Below are 14,024 nucleotides of genomic sequence, written 5' to 3'. Positions count from 1 at the left end.
ACAATTTACACGAGTCCAATTGAAAACAACCAACGTACCTTGTATCGTAAAGAAGTAATTCAAGATTTTAATACAAGATCTTTTGTAAGTAAGGAAATAATTTATCAATATCAATTGAACCAATTTGTATTAGCGTTTTCCATGCTTGTGAAACTAAGTAACATGCTCCCAATCCAATCCCAAGCAGTAGGCTATCAGTATTAGATGATAACAATTGTGCTGATAAAGAAAGAAGAACCAAATCTTCTCACTAGTAAGACAAAAGTAAAGAAGATGCCCATTTGCAAAACTCAGGTAGATCATTAAGAGACAAAAAAAAAAAAATTCGGCTTGACTTGCGTGATGATAAAAATAAATGGAATATAATTTCGGCTAAACGGAACCTCCTGACAAGAAGAACTTTATGTTACAAAAGATGTTTGTCGTCATTATTCACACCAATGCAATTGCTGTGTCAGAAGCATATACACAAAACGAACTCTCCAATTGATATCAGAAGCATAAAAACCTTTCCAGTTAATTTCAATTTGGTGGTAGTGGTATTACTACCAATTGATTTGTGAGGAGAAAGAATAATTCAAAGAAAAGCGGAAAGTGGGGAATAACCAGTAACTTCATTCATGGGTATATGAATATTAGACCTGTGATGCATGTCCTATTAATACTTGGTCCTACTGTTTTCGCATGGCCATTATTATGTTCTTAACCCGTAAAGCCATCATAATAAAACGCAAAAACTGCTTCTAAGTATCGATCTTTTTTTTGAAAAAAGCATCGATCCTTGTGGCAAGCAAGCAGCGCCTTCAAATAAAAATCAGGATGACAGAATAACAACCACCCACCCATAGCCATATAGCTCTTATAGCGCTTATAGCTCTTATAGCTCTTAGCCATTTAGCCATAGGAGACGATGATGCTGATGAAGACGAGCCGCGCAAAATCATATCCTTTTGTTGTAAAGACAGCCATTAATGTTGCATTCACTATTAGTAATATACTTCTCGGGCAATTAGAAAGCGGTGGTTTAGGGTTGCCATCGTGACTGTGACTCACCTCTTGCATCCAAAACAATATGGGCTGCCGACACCTATGGTTGGCAAGCTAAGCTCATCGTTATCGTCCCCAGCTAAAAGAAGAGAAGGATGGACCATTGGTTGTGTAGCCCTGTTTGTAGGAACAATGATGTGGTCTTCGCGGTTCTTCCTTCAATCAGATATTGGCTCTAAGTTGACCCAAATTTCAGAACTTCTGAGACATGGCTGATTCATGTCACTTGGAATTTCCAGTGTCTCGCATTAATCTTGCCCCTCATTCAGCTTAATCGGATCACTTTAAGTTGTTCCGAACCTACCAAGTATAGTATGCTGCACTAACCATTGAAAGAAACAAATTTCCCGTCTAAACGATCCATTCCCTTAATTCTATAGCTGCTGCTGAACCTAAAATTTGGCCCTGTTGGGATGACTGAAGCACTTGCCTCACACGCTACTAATACGCTCACAAAATGAGGTCATTATTGTGCAAAGAGAAATATAATTGAAATTATGATTTCAATACGAGGTTTTTTTTGTGGTTGTAAATGTTATAAAGTCATTTCTCATTCAAATAATACTTAGCTTTGCGTTTTAATAGCTTTAGAATAATTGTACTACAGGGAAACGTATAAAAAAAATTTGTTGTTTAGGTAGATCATATTAAAGAGCACAAGACTTTCTAAATATCAAAGGAAAAATGTATTTTTTTTTCTTCAAAAATTGAGGAAGAAAATATTAAAAATAACTTAAGAATTAGTCTTAAATTCGACAAGGTTGAGCGGGGCACAGTGGGATGAGGGGATAGAGTTTTTTTAGAATTGGCTATATTTGACATAAATTGCGTCTCTACCCTTACATATGGCTCACACACGGTATAGAATAGATGTTTGAATTGAAATAATTGTTTTGGACAATTATTTTAGAATGATATATTATTGTAACATGGCGTGATGCATTTGAGATAAGAAAAAAGATATTTAAAAAAAGAAGGAAAAAGTGCTTATAATGTAATAAAAACATTTTCTCCCCGAAAATGAGTTGTTCAAACACACTGAGGATGCCAACCAATAAAATTATTCCTATCCATAGCCCTTGTCCTTTTGCCATTGGTAAGACATTATCCATAAATTTTGGCTCAAGTGCAAAGACCAGCAATGAGATAAAATTATTGGGCAAGAATTTGTATAGTATTTAGCTGTTAAAGAGAAGGCAAAAATAGTAATAAGAATGTCAATATCAATTGCCATTGCTTAGTTAAAGAAAAATGCTTTTGGGTGAATAAAAAAATAGTTTAAATTTAGTAGTAATAAAGTAGTACTATTACTTATTACTAGCAATAATATAGGATAGGGTACATTTTATATACACAACTAGCTAGGGTCTGCTTCCCACGCCTTTAGACCTGTTAGTAAGGTTCCCAGCCATGCAAAAGCAGTATATATTAGTTGATAAGAGCAGCTAAGTATTGATTAAAAAAAGATGCTTGGTTAGCACGCAAAAGCAATGTGTACTAATACAAAAGATGGAGGTACTGCAGTTGATTCTATAGCGAATATTTTCTCCTGAATGATATCCTTTGGCTAAAGAAAGTTATTCATACAGAACTACATATAGCTATAAGATAAATGAGATCAGTTAAAAGGAACTTATTAATGCAAAAGAGGCAATATAATAGAAACTCATAATAGGTGTATAATAAACCTTTAATGGAAATATCACTGTCATTCACAATTTGTTGTCTCACATCATTCAAAGAAGGCGCGACAGCAATTCCTATAAGAGTACAAATGAATGCATTTGAGGCAATATTTTAAAACAATTGCTAAAGTAACATTGGCTAACAGCACCAACAATAAATGTTTTCATGGCAAACCTGGTATACTTTGTATTGCATCTGAAAGATAATTATAACAATTGCTGCAGATTGGAGATTAACCTGCTGGATAAGAGTAGTTAGTAAATAAGGACACTTAGAAGATAGAAAAAGTGTTATATAGTTAGGCAAACGAACATGAATTTTGTAGTGTATTGGATTGCAAGGCTTGATGGAGACATTGCAGTTTTGAAGAAGAACCTAAAGAAGATAAACAGAAGCAAATCAAATTCATAGTGAAGAAGTATGGGTTTTAAGCAGGTAAGACACGGTATATTAATTGAAAGTAATATAAACTTGCTCATGTATTGAAGAGTCAAACAAAGAAATGTTGAGATTTCTTTTAGAGTCCCCAAAAAACTATAAGTAAAACTATAAGAATCGCTGAAAAAAACATAGAATCGCTGAAGATGCACATATGGTAAAACTATAAGTAACACAGAACAAAAAATGGAGAAATGACAACAAAAAATAATGAAATTATTGTTCTTAACATGTCTATGAAGCTTTGCAATTGTAACATTAGAAGAATTCAATGTAGATAGCCAAAAGAAGAAAGAATGCGTTAGATTTATTAGAAAACAAAGGAAAGTCGATCCAAAAGAAAATGACACATTTTTGGGATTATAGTAAAACTTGCACTTGCTTATACGATATGCAAGCATTTAATTGCTGAGCATATGAACCACAGAAAAAGAATTCTAAAGATAGGATAAAATTCAAGTCAATTTGTTTTCGAAGTTTCATTTGCAGTTTGTCTTGATGTGTTTGTAATACTAAACATAGGACAAAGCTGTGAGTGAGATGGTGTGTTCTCTTGCAGAAAAAGAATTCTAAACATAGGACAAAGCTGTGTTTTGCAAATGTAGATAACTTAGCAAATACATATTTTAAGAGTGAGTGAGATTTACAACAAAGGTTGAATAAGTTGAGATTTATAAGTCGTTTTAAGCTTAACAACTTAAAAATGATATTCATCACATATATAATTTTCCAAAATTTGACCCATTTTTGACATTTTCTAAAAACCTCTTATTTTCTTGCTAGTTGAATTTCTCTATACTTCATGTGTAATTCAATTAAAGATGCCATACAAATGAAAACAAAAAAACCAGTTTCACAAAAAACAGAACTCTACAGATAGTAATGAGACCAAGAGTTATTCTGAATCCCTTAAAAAAGAAGTAATAAAGCAACAAATTGAGGATTCCTTAATAAATGTTGAAATTGAAAAGGCTTGAAATGGAAAAGGATATCTTAGATGCTCTAGCTGTCTTTATAACCTGCATATAGTATAGAAATTTAAGTATTGGAGTGAGCAAATAAGAAATGTCAAGTAAACCACAACAAAAAAAATGGGTATAGAATTATAATATCACAACACAAGAACTTCAGAAGAAGCATTCTTCAGCATATATACTAAGAATCAATAAGACTCTAATCTGCCTAGAAAACCTCAAAATCCATCAAAATAGAAACATAGACAAATGAATACATAGCAACAGTTGACATTTAACAATTGAAGAATGAATCAAAGAAAAAGAAACAGAGGCAATAGTTCATGGAACATCTCCTCTTTCTTTTGCTTTTGTGTTTTTTTTTTTTTTTGGGTAAATGTAAAACTTCTCAAGGGATATTCATAGTGGTTATTGTTTATGGAGGGGTTTCAAATGGTGGACTGCTCATTTCCAAAGGAAAAAGCATATGACTTGTTGCATAAACAATCACTTAAATGCTTACAGATTAAACATTTGTCAAACGAAAAATTAGGCTGTCATCATCCCTAATACATCGTAATAATGCCTGTCTAGGCAAACAATCAAGCCTCACAAAAACTTTTGTACAATGTACAACAGATACATGCAGGCAGCAGTAAGTACTAATGAAAAAACCTACGTAATCCACTCAATTCACAGGAAAACACAAACCAACCATAAAGGATAGCCTCAGTCTTTCGAAAATAACATATCACAATCTCAGTGCAGAGAACACACCATCAATCCACATAATGTTTGTAAAAAACCCAATTAACCAAGGGCTATGGACAAAATTACCATTGAAACTGGGGTCATGATTTCATAATTGATTCAAGAACACAATATACAAATCTATAATGTTCACTGTAAAAAATAATAGTGATCTAAGGTCATGGAACATTTGTCTTGCTTACCCTCTAAAAGCTCAAACTTTTCATCTAACCACCTAAGCCTATAAGACAGTCAATTTTTGGAAACATGTGAAAAAAGCCATCGTAAGTAACTTATTCATTAAGAGTAGGTGTGTCAGGAATAGAAGAATTGAGGAAAATCAAAACATGAAAAACATAAAAAAGTAGATAATTAAACAGTGGAGACAGATCAAAAAGAGGTTATCTCAAAAATTGATCACTCTATATGAACCCTATGCAATCTTTCAACATTGAATAACCAGCTGGTCCTGAAAAGCAAAATCAAAGAGTAAGTTTAATGCAAAGGCAACTTAGTGGTACAAGAGAACCTAATTTCATAATATTTTTTTGTAAAACATTCCATACATGGGAAAGATTAAAACAAATAAGCAACCTGGAACTAAATTAGAAAGCTATCTGCCAAAAGACAACAAAGGCAAGAGCTTTAATGCAAGGCAATGTAAATGAAATACACGCAAATCTTCAACCAAACTATTTAAACCTAAAATATGAACAATATGTTATAGAATCTATGACCTGTAAAACATAAAAACCCAAAAAAAAAAAAATTCAGGAGCAAGACCAATTACAGTAAAACTGATGATGAAGTAGAAGAGAACTGCAGAGAATACAACATACATGAAAACAGAGAAAAAGCACCACCATACTGTAATCCTGAATAGGAAATCGATGGTCTGTCAAAACAAAGAATTTTGAAATTAAAACCAAAACCAACAATTGAGAAAAAATTAAGAGGCTTATGCAAGTAAATCATTGGTGCGTCACTTCCCAGATCGAAATCTGGAAATGATTTGAAAAATTACTGCAAGGCAATAAATCTTCCAACAGCTGCTTCAACGGCAACTGGTCGTGCTCTTTGGACCACAAACTAGAATCTTGAACTTAAATCATATGCCATTGACCTATTTTTTTCCCCCAAAGATAGCTTTGAAAAATTAATTTGCAAATCTTGATCAATTCCTAAGATTATCATAAAAAACAATTTACAAATTCCAATAATAGGAAGCCTACAAGTGAACGTAAATACTAAAGTCACAACCTATTACCCTCAATCTTAGTAAGTATGGAACTCCTAAATTGTTGCATCCTTAAAAGATAATGAGCAAAAAAAAAAAAAATTTATTGTCTCATGAAATTCAATCGAGTAAAATAATAAGAGTTCAAAGAGGAAATTTTATACAAATAACTATACAACGAAATTACTAATTTGTAAAGTGGTTTAAAAAACATAGGGAAAGAAAAGAAGGCTTACGTCTCTGTCGAGAACATAGGTCTCATGAAACTTGTCATGCTCGGACGAAACCTAAAACAGGAGTAAACTATAATGTACATAGAAATACTAACGATAAAAAAGAAAACAAAAGACAATCATGTACAAAAAAAAATTCCAAGATTGCACTTGAAGGGAACATATATCTAAATTTTCAAGTACACATCCAAAAATAAATCCAGACAACCAATATACATAGAAAGATATTTATTTTTTTTTTTAAAAGATGGCAAGGAAAGAATTCAAGGAAAAATTTAGAAACTGGTTATTAAAGGGGGAAAAAAACATCTTTTCTGCTTGGACCACTGGCTTTTCCGTTCTCCTGCTTTTGCTTGCCATTTTCTATATCGAGTTGGTTGGATGTATTATTATGATAAAGAAAATGAAAGGCTAAAGAAAGTTGAAAAAAATATGGCGAAAATAACAGGCAAGAAAAAAATTGAAAAAAAAATATATAAAAGAAAGTCGAGAAAGGAAAAATGCAAGTCTAACCTTAACCCTCTTGAGGCCGGAGGAGACCTGTAATACTGTAATTTCTTCTACACCGGGAAAAAATTTACTTCACAAATATATACGTATTATATGTTAAAATTCGACTGGTAAACCCTCTAAAAAATCGAAAAGGCTAAAGAAGTCTTGATGATGAGAAAGAAAAAAAGTCTTACTTTGTTGTTGCTCTTGGTCAGAATTAAAAACCAAAAAAAAAAAACCAAAGAAAAGAAAAGAGGAAGAAGATGAGAGAAATTAGAGGATGATTGAAAGGAAGATGAAGTGAAGAGTGAGATTAATGATGAAGAAAGGAAATAAAAAATGGGCATTTCTGACTTCTCAATCTCCACCCTACTTGGTAATCACGATAAGGTTAAGGAAAAGAACAATAAAAGGGCACAAACATGATTAAAATTACAAGAAAGCCTAACCAAACATTAATAAACGAACACACAAATCTCCAAATTTATGGGTAAAACCGGACCACCAAGGGCATTATAGAGAAAGAAAATGCAAAGTCAATATCAGAAATTCAGAAGCCATAAATTTCACCTTTTTGTCATATTGGAAAGACCAAAATACTCCTAAGGAGAGCAGATGAAAGCTAATAAACAGTAATCCAAAAATTTTTTTTATATAATATAAAAATATATGTACTATCATCGTCAGATTAACTAAATATATATATATATATATATATATATATATATATATGTGCGCGCGTGTGTGTATAAAAATTGAATTTTAAATTCAAAATTTGCATGATTTTGTACATGATGCTACTTGATGCAAGTAAATGAAATAGGTCGACGGCCGAGGGTCGCGTGACTCGCGTCTCACTGTCTCGTCTTTCTTTAGGTTGTGTTTGGATTGTATTTTTCGTCATTTTTCATGGAAAAATTACTGTAACGATTTGATATATGTGAGGGAAAAAGGTGATAGGGAAATGTGATCACGGAAAACGACAATATTTTTCGACGGAAACAAGCAATCCAAACAAGGCCTTAGTTTCTTGCTGGATTCAACTAACTCTCATCAAACCTTTTCGGTTGTTCGTTTTCTTTTCTTCCTTTAACCAAAGGGACCAAACCAGTCGGTTGGATCTATCTTGTTCCTCCTTGCCATTTTCATATTTGTTTTATTTATCGTAATTGCAAATTCGAAATCGTACTTAAGATTTTGTTGCCTGCGATGTGTTTGCAGATGAGCTGCTGATCGTTAAATTTTGGAGGAAGAGATTAGTAGTAAGTAGTAACTATTCTCTTCGTTGGTTGTTCAAGATTTAATTTTGTATATTGGGGTTTCTTCACCTCCCTCCTAAGTCTAAGTAGTACTTTACCACTCGTAAACTTTTACCTGTTTTTTTGTTTTCTTGGGGTTTGTATTTGGTAACTTTGTTTCTTCATTGAGTCGACAATTTATTTTGTGGGCCTTTTTTTTTTGGGTTTCTTGGGAGGCGGGGTGGAGGAGTGGGGAGAGGGGATTGCAAAGGATTTGCTCACTGCCGATTGTAAAATTATAATCCTATTCCTAGTTACAGAGAGGAAACAACTTGAATGGTTTAATAATCCTTCGTTACTGTATTCGACACCCCCGCGGAGAAGTGAAAATTAGCTGCTACAGTTGCGGGATAAATGAAAGAAAATGTTGTTCCAAACCCAGAGGCAGGATCACAAGAAACTAGTGTGGCCCTAGGAGCTGACGCTGCCGGTAATTCATGTCATGTTGAAAAGCAGAGCTTGGATGGAAAAAGAAACCATGCCTCATCGGAGCATTTAGCCGTCCCAGAAGAAACCCCGCTTACCATTTTGGTTTCTCATCATCCTGAGTCGTTGCATCAGCACGGTGATCGGATTGCAAATCCAGCCCCTGAGACTGAGCTCAACCAGAACGCCTATCTGGGTAAGGACTCTCCTAAGAAGCCTGACTTATCCAGGGATCCTAGTTCTCATGAACAATGCAGGTAAAAGTTGACTAAAAAATCAACTCAATCACCTATAAGTGCAATTGCCTGCACCTCAATGTATTCTTTTATTGCTGTTTCATAACTTATGCTTGAATCTTTTGATTTCATTGATATTGAAGTTTATATCGAATTGATAGATGTAAAGAAGCCAATTATTCTATCAGCTTATTGTCAAAAGTCTCGAGACTGATGCTTCCTGCACAATGTTTCTATTGCTTCATCGCAGTCGATTCAGAATTGTTTGACCTTATGCATTTGCTTTTATACAAGTACAGCGTATACCTATTTGGTTGCCCTGTATTCTGGATTGAGTAGTGTATATAATTATGTGTATCTAGAGTGCATAGTTATATCGCATGCAAAAGCAGAAGAGACACATTAATTATATGCTTACAAGTTGTTTTTATGAGATCTACTGTCATGTCCTTGGTCCAAGCAATGGAAATATCAATTGCCAGATTATTGATACAAACTCCTCAAAAATGCTAGCTGAAGTGTGATTAGCCATTTGGTGACTTAATATTGCAAATACTTTCAGTGGAGTGACTTCCATTGACTCTTTATTAATCTGGAAATCAGATTTGTTCTGAGAACACTATCTCCGTGTTCCAAGCAATGGAAGCAGTGGAAATATCGATTGCCCAATTATTCTCACAAACTCCTCAAAATTGAAGAGCAGTGATATGTTATCGTATATGCATCCAAAGAAAAAAACGTTCCGAGTAATCTGATTTTCAAATCAATAAAGAGTCAATGGTAGTGACTCCAGTGAAGGTAATTGCAACATTAAGTCACCAAATGGCTAATCACACTTCAGCAAGCACTTTTAAGGAGTTTGTGTGGATAATCTGACAGCCGATATTTCCATTGCTAGGAAGAACGATGTAGCGTACTCTGAACAGTAGATCTCATTATAACAGTAAATCTCTGAACGATCTGGTTTCAAATTAATAAAGAGTCACTGGAAGGGACTCCACCAAAGGTAATTGCAAACATTAAATCACCAAGTGGCTAATCACACTTGATATACTTGAAGCAAGCATGCATAGATAACTGTAACATCATGTCATACAGGCATCATGATAAAACTCAGTTTTTTTTTTTTTGGGGTAAGTGGGAGGTCTTCAACCCTGGACCTCCTACTTACAATCACTCCTAGTTAGTTTCTAGTTTTCAGAAGTAGCATTGAAATATATTTGTTCTTATTTCAGATAGCATTTAAGTGTGGTATAATTTTGATCCATTAAGGTATATTTCTGTTGGAGTTATGGTTAGTCAGTGAAGATGCTCTAGCAGAAGTTGATCTCAAGCCCTGATATACATGCTTATTTGCTCTCAAGCTCTGATATACATGCGTATTTGCTCTCAAACCCTGATATGCATGCGTAACTACTACTTTCAGGGCAATTTATTACCGGCCATATTAACATTCTGTTTTGGACATACTCAATGTCCCATCTGCTTTCTCGAGATGACTATTCTCTTCCCATATCCAGTGTGATATTCTAGGCATCTGGGTGATCATTTTAGATTAGTACCTTTGTCACAAAAATTTTCTGATTCTTCCCTCACCTGACAACATAACAGGACTTGAAGATACTCGCCAGTTGTGAAATTATGTTTAACCTGATGGAGACTCCTTTCATGTTTGTTTGTTTCATTTTGTGTTCCTCCTCGTCCACCTTATACTTAGCTTTGGGTTAAGGATGGTGTGGGAACTGCTGGTAACTCTGTTGGGTAGACATCAGATAATCTGCGATGTAGGTTGGTGGGAATAACTCACGTTAAATGAACTGTGCCTAATTGCATTACAAAAATGCTTTACTTCAAAAGATTTGGAAGGGAATCAATAGCATGGCTGGTAGCCTTGTGGTTGAGCTTTGAGGGTCCAGTTATGAAGTTTTCCACTATTTAAAAGTGTTTACTTCTGTCTATATCAGAATTATGCATGGCATAATTTCTAGAATTACCTGGGATGAATTTCTTTTCTATATATTTTGTAAGCTTTATGGAAGAATTATAGCAAGTATTAAAAAGGTATTTAAACTCTGGAACCTTGTTGACTTTTTGGCTATATGCAGAGTATGTCAGCAGGAGAAGGACGACACTTTGATAGACTTAGGATGCCACTGTCGAGGTGGACTTGCAAAAGCACATGAATCCTGCATAAACACCTGGTTTAGCAGTAGAGGATCAAACAGATGCGAGATTTGCCAGTAAGCTATTGCATACAACTTCCATTCCGTAGCTTTTGATGTATATTAGCCTAATGTGTTCTGGCATTTTAATCTGTAGGCAAGTAGCTGGAAATGTTGCAGTTCCAGAATCCCAGCCAAGTGTAGGTGCCTTTTATATTTTATTAAAATGCAAAAAGCAGATTCCCTTTTGACTGTTTGTATACTTAATAACACGCTTCATTCTGGTCCTGTGATGTGGGTTTTTTCTATGAGTGTGTTGAGTAGTGCATTCAAGGAAACTGGGATTGAAAATGATTTGGTTATGGCCAGGCAGTTGTCGTATAAGACTGATGCCTTCTGCTTTTGAACTCAATGTCTTATAAATTATAAGTTATGGTGATTTGAATCAGACCATGCAGAGTGGGCATAGATTATGTTGGAGAGAAGAAATTGCTGTTCAACATTGTTGTGAGCTTTAACTTCTAGTCTCTTTAGGATGTCTAGGTTGTAAACCTTTGAGATGGAAAAAACAACTTAAATACCTTCCAGAGTCAATTTCTTGTAGCTCAAATCGTGTTTTACTTCCAAAAAATGTAGAGGATCGATCTTTCCCCAAAACCCCCACACACCCCCCTCCCCCCCCCCCCCCCCCCCCCAAAAAAAAAAAAAAAAACTTCAACCTCCAAAGTTCCCAAGTTACATTTAAGTCTTGGCTATTTTGCTCAACAATTTTGATTAAAGAAGGCAACAGAAAGAGAGGAAAATAATTGATAGAATAGATGTTCATTGAACCAACTTAAAAGACTCGTGAAAATTGAGATCCATGCAGCTGGAATCATTTCAATAGTTGCTGAAATATTTAAAGCAAGAGTTCCATACCTTGTTGGTTTTTTTTGAAAAGCTTAAAGAAACTGACAAATTGAAAGTGTTATTTAACTCAGCCTGCAGAGGTGCAAATGGTTTGCTGAACTTTTTTAACACCTCGACTGTCTCTCCGTAGTCAGGAGAGCTGAAGGTGGATTATTGTAACTTGAATAAAGCATCACTGGCAAAAGTAATTGAAGAGTTTAAATATTTGAGGGAAAATGACACGTATTTGTGTTAGATTAGTCTAACTTTTTTGGTTTATGTATTTAAAATTCTATTTCCAAACAGTTGGAAAATGACACGTATTTGGTTTATGTATCAACTCAATAGTTGTCTTGAAAGGCTTTATATTAGTTAAATAGTTTGTGTTTGTGACAGGCAAGTTATTGGGTATGGAGAGTAGGCCCTGCTCATAGAGGAAGACGTATTGGACAAGGCCGTGAAAGGGTGAGGCTAAAGTAGACAAAATTTCTACAGAATGGAAGTCATCACACACACATGTTTAATGTTTTCGATGCCCTGGAATTGCTATATTTTAGGGTTGTTTTGGTCCTCTTTGGGTGGCTTTCTCAATTCTGATTGGCGGTCTTCTGTTGGATGTGCTTATATCAATCACCCTCGGTGTCTCAGCACTCCCTGTAAATATTATTATTGGTATGGTTCCTTGATGGATAATAATGGATTTTATGAATTTCTGCAAATAGGACTTGTGCAATCACCACCTTGTAAACTGAACACAAGCTTGAAAGCAAAATTTGCAGGAGTAATCGTTGTTTTGGGGCTAGGAACTGCTCTTCGGCTTGCATTCGAGTTCTGCAACGAATGGAGCTTAAGAAGAGTAGTGCACAGGGTGGAAGCAAATGCCAGTATGGGGTATCATCCTGCATTGTAGACTAACTTGTACATAAATAGATGCCAGCGGCAAATGTTTGGTGTCAGCAGAAGATATTCAAGAATTGGCACTCTGTTGGATCTCTCTTCCTGCTCTACATGGCTCGTTGGAGAGAGATGGAGAGCATGTGGATTAGGCTCTAAGTTGCTCCTCCTCTTCTTCCTTTTTATCTTTTTTTTTTACCCTTCGCTTCATTTGATGGTACACTACATGTTGTCCTTGGACGGGTGAATTGAGCTGGATTTTGGGTAATGTTCAAGTTTTGCTATAAACTTTGGATGTGGATTTTCCTTTCCCGTGTATCGGCTTTAAGTCGCAAATGGAATTCGGTTACCTGCGTCATTATTGAATTGTTAGAATAATACCGGCGAAATTTTGTCAAATTTGTGACATAGTCACCTTGGGTGGCGATCAAGTTGTGGCCTTAATTAATACCATTGATAATTCTGCAGGCGCATGACAGCCAATAATGGGGTGTAATCTTTTATCCTCTGCCTCTAAGGAGCCAGGATAAAAGAACGGATCTAAAGTGTTACATTTTCTGCTAAACTGTGAATTTTGTCCACATATGCAATTGAGAGTGTGGGTAATAATTTTAGAGTTTTTTTTATAGTGTGATCACCGTTGATTTATTTATTTATTTATTTTGGTTTTAGATATTTGAGGCTTTTATTACGAAAAAGAAACTATCCAAACAATGAATGAAATATGGGGGTTAGACGTTATTAGATAACAAACAAGTAGAACAAAAACGGGAGTTATCTTTCTAACACGTGTGATATGGTACCAGAATTAGAACAAATGACGTGGAACTAGAATTGGTAAATTTCTCTTTTTCGGGGATAAGTTTGAATTGGTAATTTTACTAGTAAATGAACCAAAAAAGTAATTGTCACAAGTAATAATGAAGAAAACGAGAAAAGAAAGACAAAGTTGGGCAAAGAATCCCAGAAGGATGGGATGAACCATGAAGGAACGAGAAATGAGTGGAGTGGTTCGAGTATGTCGCGAGATAAAGAAAGAGAAGGAATGAATCGAGCGATTCGCTGCAGAAGAAAATGTGAGTGCTGTGTAAAATGCTTGCACTTGCATTTAAAAATAAAACGGGGGATGAAGCATGAAATTGTGAAGTTAACCAAAAAGAGAAAAGTTAAGGATTGATAATTTCCGTTGGCAAAAATGCTGCAATTGGCCCAAATAATGCTGGCCATAGAAGATGAAGTTTAAGAAGATTGCGACGACGGTAATAGTTACTTACTGCTCCTCAG

The 14,024-nt window shown here is 34.9% G+C and overlaps 2 protein-coding genes across 20 annotated transcripts; one reads left to right on the top strand and one right to left on the bottom strand.

Moving 5' to 3' along the window:
- Window positions 1-2,545: 2,545 nt before the first annotated feature.
- Window positions 2,546-7,203, bottom strand: LOC113722453 (uncharacterized). Of its 17 annotated transcripts, none has more exons than XR_011820497.1 (7): window positions 7,031-7,203; window positions 6,858-6,904; window positions 6,348-6,398; window positions 5,714-5,769; window positions 3,046-3,108; window positions 2,908-2,973; window positions 2,546-2,807 (listed from the first exon to the last, which is right to left on the bottom strand). XR_011820497.1 is itself a non-coding variant. In XM_027245755.2 (6 exons), the coding sequence occupies exons 1-6, from the start codon at window positions 7,181-7,183 to the stop codon at window positions 2,966-2,968; spliced, it is 375 nt and encodes a 124-aa protein (XP_027101556.2). In that variant the 5' UTR covers window positions 7,184-7,203; the 3' UTR covers window positions 2,907-2,965. The 17 variants fall into 17 exon arrangements, 1 of the variants encoding a protein (XP_027101556.2); XR_011820498.1 differs by having other exon boundaries at window positions 2,908-2,970; XR_011820504.1 differs by having other exon boundaries at window positions 3,046-5,343; window positions 6,858-6,924; window positions 7,031-7,197.
- Window positions 7,204-7,678: 475 nt separating this feature from the next.
- Window positions 7,679-13,098, top strand: LOC113722416 (uncharacterized). 3 transcript variants are annotated; one of them, XM_072063331.1, is made up of 8 exons: window positions 7,679-7,950; window positions 8,058-8,098; window positions 8,389-8,817; window positions 10,902-11,036; window positions 11,116-11,158; window positions 12,243-12,311; window positions 12,404-12,518; window positions 12,626-13,098. In XM_072063331.1, the coding sequence occupies exons 3-8, from the start codon at window positions 8,489-8,491 to the stop codon at window positions 12,754-12,756; spliced, it is 822 nt and encodes a 273-aa protein (XP_071919432.1). In that variant the 5' UTR covers window positions 7,679-7,950; window positions 8,058-8,098; window positions 8,389-8,488; the 3' UTR covers window positions 12,757-13,098. The 3 variants fall into 3 exon arrangements, with proteins under 3 accessions (XP_071919432.1, XP_071919431.1, XP_071919430.1); XM_072063330.1 differs by having other exon boundaries at window positions 7,679-7,946; window positions 8,058-8,817; XM_072063329.1 differs by having other exon boundaries at window positions 8,058-8,817.
- Window positions 13,099-14,024: the final 926 nt, after the last annotated feature.

The sequence above is a fragment of the Coffea arabica genome, chromosome 8c (genome assembly GCF_036785885.1).
Source record: "Coffea arabica cultivar ET-39 chromosome 8c, Coffea Arabica ET-39 HiFi, whole genome shotgun sequence".
NCBI lineage: Eukaryota > Viridiplantae > Streptophyta > Magnoliopsida > Gentianales > Rubiaceae > Coffea > Coffea arabica.
The sequence above is the reverse complement of the archived record's forward strand: the minus strand, read 5'-3'. Positions and strand labels throughout refer to the sequence as shown.

Bases quoted from the DNA above. Each gene is read 5' to 3' on its own strand.
- LOC113722453 (XM_027245755.2), bottom strand. From the start codon at position 7,183: ATGCCCATTTTTTATTTCCTTTCTTCATCATTAATCTCACTCTTCACT. The intron at 6,905-7,030 runs GTAAGACTTTTT...TTCCCGGTGTAG, and splicing joins TGACCAAGAGCAACAACAAA to AAGAAATTACAGTATTACAG. The intron at 6,399-6,857 runs GTTAGACTTGCA...CTCCTGTTTTAG, and splicing joins CCGGCCTCAAGAGGGTTAAG to GTTTCGTCCGAGCATGACAA.
- LOC113722416 (XM_072063330.1), top strand. From the start codon at position 8,489: ATGAAAGAAAATGTTGTTCCAAACCCAGAGGCAGGATCACAAGAAACT. The intron at 11,037-11,115 runs GTAAGCTATTGC...TTTAATCTGTAG, and splicing joins AACAGATGCGAGATTTGCCA to GCAAGTAGCTGGAAATGTTG. The intron at 12,519-12,625 runs GTATGGTTCCTT...CAAAATTTGCAG, and splicing joins CCCTGTAAATATTATTATTG to GAGTAATCGTTGTTTTGGGG.